Raw genomic sequence first — 15,126 nt, 5'->3', positions numbered from 1 at the left:
ATGTTGAAGGTTGATCTTTCTTTGATGTGGATATACTTAGCCTTTTGAAGGCTGAAGTTCGAGCAGAAGTAGTCGTTAGACATTGGTTTTCTTCTCCTACCATGGCCATACTCAGTCTTTGAAAGACTGAAGATCGAGCACTTGAAGGCTTAATACAATCGAAGATAGAAGTTCTTTGCTTCATTTCTTCTGAGTCGTTGACTTCTTCAGCAGTCATATGATTGTTGTTGATTTCCACTATGCCGACAGTATGACATGCAATAACTTCTGATACTTTCTCTAGATGATTATCAAGAAAGCTTCTTGGGAGAAATTCTGCCAAATTTGCCGGCAGTCGGAATTGAGAGAAGTCCTTGTCTTCTTTCTTAGTAGGCTTAGGCTTCCGTGTCATCTTTTTGCCTTTCTTTTTATGAGTCTTGTTCCTTCTTCTATAGCTTCGATAAGAACGCGACCCTTTTTGGGTGGAGTTCGACTGTCTTCTTTTTCGACGAGTCATAACTATCCACCCTTCGTTATCCTCTCCAATGAGTTCATCTTTCTTTTTTGAATTTGCTGTTTGAATCTCTTGTTGGAACCAAACGACTGTAGGCTCGAAGGCTCCAAACTGGATCAGGCTTCGTCTTTGAGCATGGGACACAAACAGTGTTGGGACACTTGAAGTTGCGCTACTATAGCGTGATTTGTCTGAGCTATTTCATCCAAATCTAACTCAATCTTCTTTTCACGAGCCAACTTCAGAATTCGTTCCTTCAGCATGAAACACCTTTCAACTGGGTGACTAACGACCAAATGATACTTGTAATAGTTAGGATCATCTACTTTTCCTGCTTGTTCCAGCCGCCTGCATTCCAGCAGCTGAATAAGTTGCTTCTCTAGCAGTTACTCTAACATATCTGCCACATCAGAGTCAGGGAATGGATAAACTTTCTCTTGCCTTTTTTTAAGAGTTGGACGACGTTTCTTGCCATCATTGTGCCTTCTTTCAAATTTTGTTTGTTTTCTTTTGGAGGAAAATTTCAATGGGGTCATATGAACGACCATAGATTCTTTTGTGGCACTATTCACGATCTTTTTAGTGCCCTTGGCTTCATTCTTGTATTTTCTCCTTTCAGGGACTAGGAAATATTTAGTTCCCCTGTTGGTGATACTCAGCTCCATATCATGAGCGCGTGTTGCCAGCTCCTCAAACATACGAGGTTTTATCCCTTATAGGATGTTGAGAAGCTCCCAGTGCATGCCTTGAGTGCACATCTCCACTGTAGAAAATTCAGTGAGTCTATCTTTGCAATCCGGACTTAAAGCTCTCCATCGGTTGATGTAATCAATGACTATCTCTCCCTTCCATTGTTTGGTGTTCGTCAGCTCCATCATGCTAATAGTACGCCTTGTACTGTAGAAGCGGTTCAGGAACTCCCATTCTAGTTGTTCCCAACTGTCAATCACTTCTGGCTCCAAATCAGTATACCAATTGAAAGCATTTCCTTTTAAGGTATGGACAAACTGCTTGATTAGCTGGTCTCCTCTGGTTCCTGCATTTTCACAGGTTTCAATGAAGTGTGCAACATGTTATTTTGGATTGCCTTTTCCATCGAACTGCTGAAACTTTGAAGGTTGATACCTAACTGGCATTCTCAGGTTGCCGATTCTCTTGGTGTATCACTTAGAGTACATAAAGGAAGTTTGCAACGGTCCTCCATACTGAGCTCTTATGGAGTTTGTGATCATATCTTGGAATTGTTGAATTGTCAGAGAGGTAACATAGGTGGATTGTGGTGGTTGACTTTCCTGCAAGACAGTCTTTCCTTTGTCATTGGCTTTTGTAGCTGGAGATTGACTTGACTCAGCAGTATCTCGAGCCTGTATCTAATCTCTTAAAGCAGCAATTTCATGATCTCGTTCCTCTATAGCCTTCATTAGGAGATTTATCTTTACCTCTATCTCTGCCATAGTTGACTCAGTCGTTATGTCAGTCATCATGACAGACACCACATCAAAATGTGATTCTTTCTCTGATAGATCAGTACCAGAAGCATAGTTTCCAAACAAAGGATTTTCTCTGATGACGATCCCGCCTTTAGGAAATTCCACTAGCTGGTCCCAGATTTCTTCCGTGACGACAGAGCTTATATAAGTATTGCTTGCGTTGGTAGCTTTGGATGCAACTTTCTTTGGTGCCATTTGTAGGTTTACTGACTTGGATGACGAGAGAGAGATGAGAGATAGAGATGTCCCATTGGGCGTGCCAATTTGTTCGCACGAGATTTCAATAGAAATTTATTTCGTGGAACTTAAACTTTGTATTTGTATTAATTTTGTGGAAAGTGAGTACAATTCATAATACATAGTATTTTGATGCTTTCAAAATAAACTATAAACTTTAAGCTGGTTGATCTTCTTGAACGATCGGCCTTTGGGCTTGTTGATCTTCTTGGGTGATCGGCCTTTGGGCTTGTTGATCTTCTTGGATGATCGGCCTTTGGGCTTGTTGATCTTCTTGGATGATCGGCCTTCACACGAAGCTTCCAGAGAAACTTGTTTCGTAGAGTTGGACTTAAGTTGGTGTTGATGTTGAAGTTGATTTGATGCGATGTGGTTCGATCTCTCGTACTTGATCCTTTGATCCTCTCTCGGTTAGGTGAATGTGTTTGACTTGAAGAAGAAAAGCACCGAACGTTCTTGAAGTAGAGGCCTTGGAAGAGTCTTTATGTCTTCAAGGATCTTCTATGTTCTAGGAGTGCAGCTTCAGGAGTCTTGGGAGTCTTCTGCTTTTTGATGAATTTTCTCTGGGCTCTCTGAATGTAGAATTGCCTGTATCTTCAAAGAACTTCAGTCTTCAAGCGTGGTCAGAATGCTTGTATCTTCAAAGGACTTCAGTCTTCAGGATGCTTGCATCTTCAAAGGACTTCAATCTTCAGAATGCGTGTATCTTCAAAGGACTTCAGTCTTCAGGCATGGTCAGCTTCAGAAGTTAAGGAGTCTTCTGATTGTAGAGAATTCCCTATAAGCTTTCTGGAGTATAGAATTGTTGACCTCTCCAAATGAGGAGAGCTTTTCTATTTATAGAGTTCACAGGTGGGCTTGGGCTTGGCCCTTGGGTTTGAGGAGATTGAATCTTTAGCTTGTAGGTTGTGAAGATAAGGCCAGTTTGTTAAAATATTCTAATCTTCAAAGCTTCAAATAGTTTAGATCTTCAGTTCTTTAGAATTTGAGAACTCCAGTCTTCGAAACTTGAGAAGCTTCAGTCTTCAGCACTTGAGAGCCGAGTCTAGGATCTTGGGAGTTTAAATCTTCAGAGCTTTAATATGTCTTTTGTTCTTCAGAGCTTTAGTATCTTCTGATCTTCAGAGTTTTGATATGTCTTCTGATCTTTAGAGCTTTAGTGTCTTCTGATCTTCAGGGCTTTGATATGTCTTCTGATCTTTAGAGCTTTAATGACTTCTGATCTTCAAAGCTTTAGAGGAGCTATGTTCTTCAAACCCTTGGAGCTTCAGACTTCAGAGAGCTCTTGCCGTCAATTCTTCCAACTTCCCCCAAATGGAGAGATAATATCTTTATTTATAGAGATTTCTCATGGGCCTTACATGGGTTTGGGCCTAATTACTTACTGGGCCAAAATTGGGTTTGGGCTAAAGTTGGGCTTGGGCCCATTTGTTGTTGGGCTGAAATACTGAGCTTGAGCTTAATCTTTAATTTAGCCCAATTTTCCCCATGGGTTTGAATTGGGTTAGGTCCGAGCGACTTTAATTACTCGACCCAATCCAACTTATAATTTTTCCAATAGGCTCGGGCTTTCATTGATGATGTGGCAACTCATGATTCGCCAAAATTTCTCATTCAACATATATATATATATATATATATATATATGCATCTCGAAAAAATTTTTTTAATCTATTTTACCCTTTTAATTTTTAATGAATTCCAAATATGTCCTTCCATCTTACCCATTCAGGAAAATTTCATTAACATCAAAAACTAAAGTAGCCAGTCTGGTAGATGTAACTTCTAGACTTGAGATTTAATTGTGTTTTTCAGTAGGGTAACATAACTGGAAAATCTTTATGGGGTTAAATGCATAATTGTCCATTTACTTATTATTTTAATTACAATTATACCGAAACTGATAACTATTTATGTAAAAAAAACAAAAAAAGGATAACTATTAATATTCTACATTAGATTTATAAAGATACCTAAAAATTAAATTCTTATTATAAAAAATATTATTTTGAGCATTAACCTCTTTTCATTATATCAATAAAAGAAATTGTTTCTTTTTAAAAAAATGTTATTAGAATTTAATAGGACTTCTTATAATTATAGATGAAAAAATCAATTAGAAACCAAATATAAATTATACCAGAATCAAATTGTTACATAATAAAAATTGAAACTTAATTTTAATGGATTTTTCAAAATCGATATTAAATTAAAAGAGTTGAAATGTAAAAACTAAATCAAACTTTTTGATACAATCTAGATTAAATTGAAAAAGCAACCAACCATATAGGTAGCCAATGCGAGTGAGGTTTTGAGGGAGTAGTTGGTTGTTTTTCTTTTTTCTTTTTTTCCCTTTCTCTTGTATTCCTACTTAAATAAGAAAACCATATGGTCATATGGGTAGTCATAAAAATATTTAATCAATTATAATAAATTAACCAAACTAATTGTTTAAAATAATTACATTGAAGAATATTTTACCTAAATTATAAAAACTTCAAATTTTAGAATTTAGAAAATACACGTGCATTACACACGCATTTATATTATTTATCTAGGAATAATACTTTTTTTTTTTTTTGGTGTTTTGACTCTAATTTTTATTTCATCTCTCAGTTTTAAAATGTTATAAATTTAGTTCTTAAGTTTTAAGTTTTGTTTCATTTTAGTATCTAAGTTTCAAAATATTACAATTTTATACTTGAGATTTGAGTTTTGTTTCAATTTAGTCCCTCGGTCTCAAGATTTTACATTTTTAACTTCAATTTTTCATTAAATACTAACTTTCAATTATTGACATTGATTTTTATCAATCAATTAAAAAGAATTATGAAGTGATATTTTAAATTTAATTTTAAAAGTGTTAAAAATAGTGAAACTTAATCAATTATATTTATTTTAATAATTTTTAATTTATTAACATAAATTAACTTTAAAACAGTGAATATTTAGTGAAAAATCAAGTTTAAAAGTGTAAATCTTGATAGGGACCAATTTGAAGTAAAACTCAAATGTCAAGAACAAAATTGTAACATTTCAAAATTTAGTGACTAAATTGAATCCAAACTCAAAATTTAAAGACTAAATGTATAACATTTTGAAGCCTAGAGACTAAAATGTAAGGATAAAAGATGTATTTTTCTTGGAAAATTGTCAGAAATATCACACCTAGGTTTTCACATTTCAAAAATAGCAGGCTTTTTGAAAACTCATTAGAATGGTTTTTTTTCGGGCCTTCTCGAGTGAGAATGGGCCCAAGATTGAATTTGAAACGTTATGAATTCAAATTATTTAGTTGTTTGAAAGGATGAAAATACCACTGCTTTAAAAACCCCTTCATATACATGAAAACCATTCCAACACTCCTCACCTCGCCCGAGATATCCTTGCTCTCGCTTTGAAATTTTCCTTCTCCAAGGTTATTTGCATCCTTAAGTTTCTTTATTATTTTCACCGTTTCCTTCATTTATTATATGGTTTCATTTTAAATTAGAATTTGGTTAGGGTTTTAGAGTGTATCTGAAATATATGAGAAATCTGGATTGGATATTATCTTTCTTTCTATATTTGGCTCTTTTTTTTTTTTTTTTTTTGTGTATGTTGCTGCTATTGATGATTTTTTGGATACTTATCCTATTTCAATTGAACTCTGTTTGAATCTCGATCGAGATTTGATGAAGTGAGCTCGAGATCATTTGAATGTGCCTCGAGATTGGGTGGACGACCATTGAGTTTTGGACATTTCGTATACATTCTAGGAGTAAATATGGCTCGAGATTGTCCCCAGAATCTTATACAGAATGGGACCAAAACCCTAATCTCGTGGCATGTTGGTGTAAATGGCCCAAGTTCTTCATAATTAACACATGATCTTAGGCGAGTTTTACACCAAGATTTAAGCCATATTTCAAATTTATGTGTACTTCTTGTGGTTGAATTACCTAGTTGAATTCAATGTCTGGTTTGTGGTTTGTGTGACAGATGACATTAGTGCCTAAGGTCGATACTACTTATTATTTATGGCAAATCTAACTTGTTGTTCTCATATGGCGAAAATAGTCTTGAATATTAAGAACAAGTTAACACCTAGGTAGTTGTACATGCTTAGACAGACTGTTTTTGGTCATTTTTTTTGGATGTTAAGTTAGTTTTTAATGGACCTATGTGTCATTACATTCTTTTGAGGGAGGTACAAGAGGATAGGGAAGACATCGTTAGCTTTAAGTTATTAGGGAAAAAGGTTTCTTTTGGGCGGGAGGAGTTTGATATAGTGACAGGTTTGAGATATAGGCCCAGACATGTAATTGAGTTTGATTAGAATAGAGCTCTTAGGCTTAGGAAGTTGTACTTACACGATAGGTTTAACATGATTGGGATTGAATTGGATAAGGATTTTTCGGACTATAAGTTCAAGAGTGATGATGATGTGGTGAAGATGGCTATATTATATTTCATCAAGTTGGCTATGATGGGAAGGGAATGAAGACAACACATGGACTGGACCATGTTGGGGTTGATTGATGTGTGGGAGGAGTTTTGTAGCTATGACTGTGGCGAAATGATATTTATGAAAACTCTAAGTAGCTTACAAGGTGCACTTAAAGAGAAAATTGCAATGTACAAGAAGAAGCATGCGAATAATAAGTCGCCTGAGTCATACAACTTATATGGATTTCTATTTGCTTTCTAGGTTTGTTAATTTTGTTTAATCATAATTTTTATTGGTATTCCGACTTTATCATGCACTTACCCACGATGCTTGTTTTTTGAATTAGTAGGTTTGGGCGTACAGGATAATTTCGTCCTTTAGTGGACGGGTAGCGGGTAGGGTTTCTGCTGATGCAATATCGTGCATCACGAAATGGAGTTGCACATATTCACTTGGAGCAAAGGTGATTCATACATAGGTTTTTAGGTCTTAAATGGTAAATTGTACTTTATCAAATTCTATATGATGATATGTTGGGTTTACGATTTATGTGTTTTAGGATTTAGGATTCTAATTCTTTTTCTTGTTTTTTACATTCATACTCGTATAAAATGACGTTGTTTTGACTGATGAGGAGGAGGCTTACTTCAGTCGTACATTGGACTTTCCAACAGCAGATGGGTATGTAGATTCACCCCCTTCTCCACTAGAGAATGTCGTGGTCCAATTGAGGATTGGGGTCAAGAACGAGTTGATGGATCTACGACAGGTGATGATACTATGACGGGTGGTCGTTTTACGATTCTAAACCATCTTAAGTGCTTGTACCACCCGAGATACTTCCACCAGCGAGGACCACAGCTAGTGAATCACGGATGACATGTGAGTGCAGTCATCACTTACAGCATTTAGAGGAAAATTAGATCATACGGATAAATACTCCTAACTCGACAAGTGGCGAGAGCATGCAAACAGAGGATCTCATAGTACTCAAACTCGCCACACATGCAAGTCTTCTCGTTCAAACTAACACAAGGGTTAAGATAACCGTCTAGAATCTCAAACTCGTGGTGCTCGGTTAGTCGCACAATATATGTTCTGGAACTAATATCTGCCAGTTCATAAGTTTTTCTCTATGGTCTAACAAAACTGATTCTCGCCTTGATGCTAATGTCCTTTGCTCAGAAAACCATTCCCGGTGAAGACTTCTAATATGATTCAACAATGCAGTCACTGGAAGGAATCAAACATCCTTTAATATTGCGTTGATACATTATGAATATTAGTGGTCATCTAATCGTACTTCATCCCGCCTTGGTATACCCGGGCCCACCTTGACAACCCGACATTGGTAAGATATTTTTGAGCAACGTTGTAGGGAGCCAATTTGTTCCAATAGTATCGAAAAATGGACTCTTGGCATGCTTTAGCTTCCAACATAAACTATTGGGCTCAACAACATGCAAATAACAACTAAAACACATTTATAAAAGAAAATATCAATATATATACCTTGTTTTTCTTGATCGTATGCAAAAAGATGAGATGTGAGAGTTTGAGAACTTCCAAAAGCAAGGGAAAACGTTGGATAAATGTTTGAAAATTGTTGAGCTAGCCAATCGTTAGATTTCTAAAAAAAGGAAAAATTATAATAATATAATAATATTTTTATTACTGAGTCCATATTCGTAAAATTGCTTTCCCATAAATTAGCTTTGATATTCAAATGTTAAAAAAACTAACACAATTTCGGGCCGATCTCGCCCAAAAAGGTTCATAAAAAACTATTCTAACGAGTACTAGTTTTGTAAATGGAAAACCTAAACGTGTTGTTTCGGACCATTTTTCGTTTTTCTCTGTATTCTATTTTTGGCAAATTCCTAAGGGAATTTTTCATTTGCCCATGATCAAAGCAAATACACAAACACAAGAGAGAGACCTTCGCGGGTTTGTTGTCCAAATCCAAATCCAAACGCTGCTCTTCTGTTTTCCACTGCCCTTTCGTGGATCACACACTGAAACCTTCCTCTCAGTTCCTTCAATGGCGTTTTCCTCTCTCCCTAACTACCGTTTTGCCTTCGCTCCCATTTTCTTCCTCCTCTTCCTCTGTTCCTTCATCTTCTTCACCAAGCGAAACGCTGACGTTTCCCTCTCTCTCTACAAAGATCTCTCTTCCCAACCCCCTTTTACCGTCTCTCTAGCTCCTCCTTCTCCTCCTCCTTCAATAGCCGAACCCCAGATGTCTTTTTCTGATTCTGGGTCTGATTCTTCTGACATTGAGTCCTTAACGAACCCATCTGCCCAAGAAACAAAGATTTCTAATGATCCAATTGAGGATAAGCTCTCTGTTAATGGCGAAAATGGGTCGGTTTCTGATGGTGAAGCTGCTGCTTCTATGGTGGCTGATGATGGTCCGGATTTGTCGGTGGAGGGGCTGAAGCAATGTGATCTTTACATGGGGACATGGGTTAAAGATGAAGAGCATTATCCGGTTTATAGAGTGGGTTCTTGCCCTTATGTTGATGAGGCTTATGACTGTGGGAATAATGGGAGAGCTGATTCTGAGTATACGAAATGGCGATGGAAGCCTTATGGCTGTGATCTTCCGAGGTATATGTTTTTATGGTTGATTGATGCAATGGGGAGGACTCTGGGTTTGGTTGGTTTTAATTTGGTCAGTTTTTTGAGACGCGTTTGAGTGGATGTATCCTTCTTTGCCTGCACAATTGCACTAATAGGTTTTTCATTGTGTGGACGGCTTTATTAGATGATATAATATTAAATTTATCTTCACCCATCAGTTTAAGCTTTTGGATCAATCGGTGACTAAACATGGTATCATAGCAAGTGGTCGAGAAGGTCATGTGTTCAAATACTTACAATGTTAAGATAATATAGTATTAAATTTACACCTTCACCCATCAACTTAAGCTAATCACCGAGCCTTTACATAATTGTTGTTTTTGAGGGATGAAAATAAGTGAGAGATTTCTTTCAAAAAGATCCCCGTACATTTCCTTATCTTATCTACCAAATGGCCTTGGTAGTCTAGACTTTGTAAAAGGAATCTAGATTGTGCCAATCACATATTTACCATTTATAGGGTATTGCTGGACTAAATTGCTTGAATTCTTCAACTTAACAATGGTCCTTTCTAGAAACACTTAAGGCTGTCTTGTTCACATGCTTTGTGGGATTTCTTTCAATTTGGAAGTTGGATTAATGCTTTTTTAACAATTACTTAGGTACTTGTGGCCCCAAAGAAGTTGAAGAGTCGTCGAAGGTGTATACATAAGCTAGTTGGAGAATTGTGGGATCTTGTTATTCTTTTTGTTGCTTCCTTTTGGAGTAGCCTCGAGGAGTGGGAGTTTATTCCTCCTCTTTGTGTGTGTGTGAGTTTCCTATGCTTTGGGTTGGTTGGCTGACTATCTTCCCTCCTTTGATTTTGTATTTATGTTTGTTTGTCTTGATGCTTTTTTCTTATTAAAAAAACCAAAAAAAAAAAAAAAAACAAAAAAAAAAAAAAACAAAAATGAGCGATTTAGTATTTTACAGTAGAGTAGATTTTACATGTCTACTAAGAAAAGTATCATCTATTCACTTGTAGCTCAGATTTAATGCAACAGACTTTTTGGTGAGACTGAGAGGGAAAAGATTGATGCTCGTTGGAGATTCTATGAACAGAAACCAGTTTGAGTCAATCCTTTGTCTCCTTAGAGAAGGTCTTCGAGATAAGAAGAGAATGTTTGAGACCCATGGCTATAAAATAACTAAGGGAAGAGGTTACTTTGTCTTCAAGTTTAAGGTAATTAAAAAATTGCAATGATATTACTCCTGACGGTTAATTTAGATTTCTTAGCTTGATCTAAAAGAAAATATAGATTTCTTCACGTGAATATGACTTCTTTGGCAGGGTGATTTGTGTTGCCACAATTATTGTTGTGTTATATTAAAACCTTGTGTGATAGAGGCCTTCAAATTTAAGAGGAAAATAGTTCATGACGACTTTTTGCAAGGGTATGGCTTTCACCTAGTTAGATGAAACGGTTCGGTTGTATTTGTCAGAACATTATACCACTTATAAAAGTAGCGCTATAAATGTTCTTGAGTTCCAATCTGTTTGTCTTATCTATCTTATTTTGAAAATATGTATTCAGAGGGGTGGTTGTTGGCACCATAATTAATAAATATTTTCTTACATGCTTTATTCTTGACCAGTTTTAGTGCAATAAAGAAATACTACCCTTTATTTAGGTCTTCTTTTGCGGCTACTGGTAAGTAAATAACTAATTCAAGTAACATTTGGCAGGATTACGATTGTACAGTTGAATTTGTTAGATCACATTTTCTTGTGAGGGAGGGAGTTCGTATAAATGCTCAAGGAAACTCTAATCCGACTCTATCAATTGATCGAATTGACAAGAGTTCTGGACGCTGGAAACGTGCTGACATTCTTGTGTTTAATACTGGCCACTGGTGGACTCATGGAAAGACTGCTCGTGGGTAAGGATTTAACTTCTAATTGCATAAACATTAAGCTGGATGGATTTTACCTTAAATTATCATACAAACTAGAAAGATGTTGTGTTTGTAAATAAATTGACGAACCCAACACTACATTGCAATGAAATAGACTTCGATTAGTTCTAAAATCCTTAAGAATGTTTAATATTTTAGTACCTAAAACTTCCATGTTTATTCTATTTAAATACAATCTTTAAAACCCCGTTTGTTAACCATTTGGTTTTGGTTTTTGGTTTCATTTGTTTTGAAAATTAAGCTTATAAACACTACTTCCACCTCTAAATTTCTTCTTTTATTATCTATTTTTTACCAATGGTTTAAAAAAACAAGCCAAATTTTGAAAACTAAAAAATGTAGCTTTTAAAAACTTGTTTTTGTTTTTGGAATTTGGTTAAGAAGTCAACCATTGTACTTAAGAATGATGCAAATCATTCTAAGAAATGGGAAAGAAATAGGCTTAATTTTCGAAAAATTAAAAACAAAAAATAAAATGATTACCAAACAGGGTCTCAATATTTAGTTTTAGTTTCTAAAACTTTGAATTAAAATAATTTCAAAGTAATTTTGGTCCTTGTTCTTAATTTCATTTATTACATTATTTAATAGAAGCCTAACACATGCATGCCTTTTGTTGAGATACTTATGTGTCTACTGTGGACCAATATAGGTTCAAAACAGGTAAATTTATATCGATGGATAAAACAAGGAAAATTAATTGGAATTACTAAAATAACTTTTTATACAAAATTTAAGAACCAAAACAAAGTATTTGAAACTGAGGAATCTACTGATAGGATCTGGTATTAGGGGTTATTAGGGAATCAAGGGTATATTAGTAATTAGATAAGTAGTTTATTAGGGACGTTTGGTTATACATACAGAGGATAGGGATGGGAGAGTAGGCAATATTGTAGTGAGTGAATTGGGGCTTGAGTGTTATCTCAAGATTGGGAGGGTCCAAGTTTCTTGAATTACTTGGTTTATCTTGTATTTTGGTTACGATTATATCTCAATACATTTGGGTTTCTATCATCTACCTAGAATGTTCGAAAGTCTAAGAATCAAGATTGGATAAAAATTTAGAGACCAAATAAAGTTTAAGGCTAATCAAACTTTGTATGAAAAATAAATTGATTTTTTTGGTGTAGTTTACTGATACAATTCGATAATACAGGAAAAATTATTATAAAGAAGGCAACGTTCTCTACCCACAGTTCGATGCTGTTGAGGCTTACAGACGAGCACTTAAGACATGGGGAAACTGGATTGATAATAATATAAATCCAGCTAAGCAGTTGGTCTTCTACAGAGGATATTCTTCTGCCCATTTCAGGTGCAAATTTCATTTCTTTTTTCTGAAACAGCTTTGGATAGATTATATATATGTTGGTGAGCTGTCAAAGATAGGGTGGAGAAAGCTTGTTGGTAATTATACCATGAAAACTGCCAGAGTAATAAACCTGTCTTAAAAGTTTTTGTTAAGAATATATATATAAGATAAATATTAACCTAACTTTTTTTTTTCTTCCCGCTGAGAAACATATATATACTCATCAAAAGAGCCAAAAGAACAGCCTAAGGGCAGAGGTAGAGGAAGCCCCCGCAAAACTTTTAAAGAAGAGCCCTCCAATTGTTAATAATCATAAGAAGACTATAGTTACGAAAGAATTTGGTGTAATTTGTGCACCATCAAGAGGCTGTATACTAAACCGAAGCCCAAAAAGAATAAAAAAAAGCGAAGTTTTCTTCAAACAGCCTAATATTCTGTTAGGATCATTCTTAACGAGAATAATACTCAAGAACAATTCAATTATATAAATATAGAAAAATATATTGAAATATGCTATAATCTCCTAAGCAAAGTAACAAGATAACCCCTAGCCTTTTGAGAGGGCTAGACTCTCCCAAATTAGGAAATCCCACCAAATTCTTCACACCCTCCTAACACTCCCACTCCTATTTATAGCAATATTCACTAACTAACTTCCTATCTAATTATGCTTATACCCTTTACTAATCACCCTACTAATATTCCACTATTTTTCTCAATATATTCCTAACTAGGGGCCTTGCACATTCCTTTCCTGAGTAGCACATCCCTAAAGGATTTATCCTTTTTCCACATAAACTTCCACCATGAAGGCCATTCAAGATTCAATCATCAATCTTCTTAGGAAGACAGCTAGCCACCCCAAAAGTAATAAAAAGAATACGTCACCCTTTAAAAGCAAATTTACAATGCAAAAACAAGTGATCCACAGTTTCCATCTATCTTAGACATACAGCAAATGGAGGGGGAGAGGGACCAATTTGGGAATTCCCTTTGAAGCTTCTCAAGAGTATTTAGACTTCTATAATAAGCAAGGGACCATCTTCACTTTTTGGGAATTTTAAGCTTACAAATAAGGTTGACCACAACCATAGGGAAGTTATTTTTCGTGGCTCCCTCAGTCAATTTTAGGAACGTGAACTTGGTAGAGGACCTACCCGAGGAGTCACTGAAGAATTCAACAATTGAGCAAGAGCAAATATAACCTAACCAGTCAGCATAAACTTTTGGGTTTAGTTATAATTTAATATAGTATCGAGAGGTCTTGAGTTCATGTCATTTCTTTTCTTCACTGTTTGGTTTTATGCAAATTCACATGCGAAGCGGAATCTTATATTCAAGATGAATATACTGTAACCATTCAACTCAAGTTTTTTAATTTAAGGGTGTTCTATCAGTTTTCTTTCACTTTGAATGACTAACAAATGATTATAATTATTCCTCAATAATTTTTTCATGTCTGAAAAAAAAATTCTGTCCACAAGGGACAGAAGATTTCATGTATGCTTATAATTATAAATTTATATGTTGAACTCTGCAAAACAGAGGTGGAGATTGGGATTCAGGAGGATCATGCAATGGTGAAACCGAACCAGTCTTAAGTGGTGCCATCCTTGACAACTATCCTTTAAAAATGAAGATAGTTGAGGAAACAATCAAGGGAATGAGGGTTCCAGTCATACTTTTGAATGTTACAAGGTTAACCAATTTCCGCAAGGACGGTCACCCATCAATCTACGGCAAAAATCATACTGCTGCGAGAAAGGTTTCGACTAGACGGCAGGACTGCAGCCATTGGTGTCTCCCAGGAGTTCCTGATGCTTGGAATGAACTTATTTATGCCGCTCTAGTTTCTCGATCGAAAAAATCCAAGTCCATCTAGTTGAGCTACAGCAACATTTTCTCATTTGGGAAAGAATCCAGAATGGTTTCCCAGAAACTTCCCTCGGTGAAGACCACAGTCTGATTTGGCTTGCATTTTTGCAAAGGCCAGTCATAGCTCTGGATTGTTAGTCATTCGTTTTTGCGGTCAACTGCTTCTAGCTGCTGTGTACAGAATCTCTTATATTTTTATTATTCTTATCAGATTTGAAGGAAATGTTTTAGTATAATTTATATATTATAGATATGAAATGCAGTTGGTAGGGAGGCTTTCTGAAGATTTGTTTTGGTATTTTTTCCATATATATTACAGAAATGCAATATAATTGGCCAGGAGATTTTCATATGATAAGTGATCAATTTTGTCGAATACACAGCTCTCAAGTTCCAATAGTGTTCATGCATGATATTCTATAGTACAAACTTGGGACTACAGAAATTGTTGGTTGATTAATTTTTTAGTTCGTGGAGAGTGATTCAAACTTTTGATCTCTTAGTCGATTACATATGTAATAACCAGTTGGGTCATGTTTAGATTGACTAGTCTATGTTGATTTATCACATTCATGCAATAGTTTTGTATTTATAATATTTATCTAACAAAGGAGATGATTTGAACTTACGACCCATATGTTTCACTATATAAACTATGTTTAATTAGCATGTTAACGTTTTTGCAATGGAGCTAAATTGTTGTTATAGAACTTCTCTCTCTGAGTATTTTGATGAAAGATTTTTTTTT

At 35.4% G+C, this 15,126-nt stretch overlaps 1 protein-coding gene across 1 annotated transcript; it reads left to right on the top strand.

The window, feature by feature from the left end:
* The first annotated feature begins 8,532 nt into the window (after positions 1–8,532).
* On the top strand, positions 8,533–14,651 carry LOC120080542 (protein trichome birefringence-like 5). Its single transcript, XM_039035237.1, has 5 exons — positions 8,533–9,259; positions 10,262–10,454; positions 10,959–11,152; positions 12,348–12,506; positions 14,049–14,651. Exons 1-5 carry the CDS (start codon positions 8,553–8,555, stop codon positions 14,383–14,385), a joined length of 1,590 nt encoding a protein of 529 aa, XP_038891165.1. The 5' UTR covers positions 8,533–8,552; the 3' UTR covers positions 14,386–14,651.
* Positions 14,652–15,126: the final 475 nt, after the last annotated feature.

Source organism: Benincasa hispida, chromosome 6 (assembly GCF_009727055.1).
Source record: "Benincasa hispida cultivar B227 chromosome 6, ASM972705v1, whole genome shotgun sequence".
In the NCBI taxonomy this organism is placed as follows: domain Eukaryota; kingdom Viridiplantae; phylum Streptophyta; class Magnoliopsida; order Cucurbitales; family Cucurbitaceae; genus Benincasa; species Benincasa hispida.
The sequence above is the reverse complement of the archived record's forward strand: the minus strand, read 5'-3'. Positions and strand labels throughout refer to the sequence as shown.

Excerpts from the sequence above, each read along its gene's own strand:
- LOC120080542 (XM_039035237.1), top strand. The coding sequence starts at position 8,553 with ATGATCAAAGCAAATACACAAACACAAGAGAGAGACCTTCGCGGGTTT. Across the intron at positions 9,260-10,261 it reads TATGGCTGTGATCTTCCGAG|ATTTAATGCAACAGACTTTT; the intron begins GTATATGTTTTT and ends CTTGTAGCTCAG. Across the intron at positions 10,455-10,958 it reads ACTTTGTCTTCAAGTTTAAG|GATTACGATTGTACAGTTGA; the intron begins GTAATTAAAAAA and ends AACATTTGGCAG.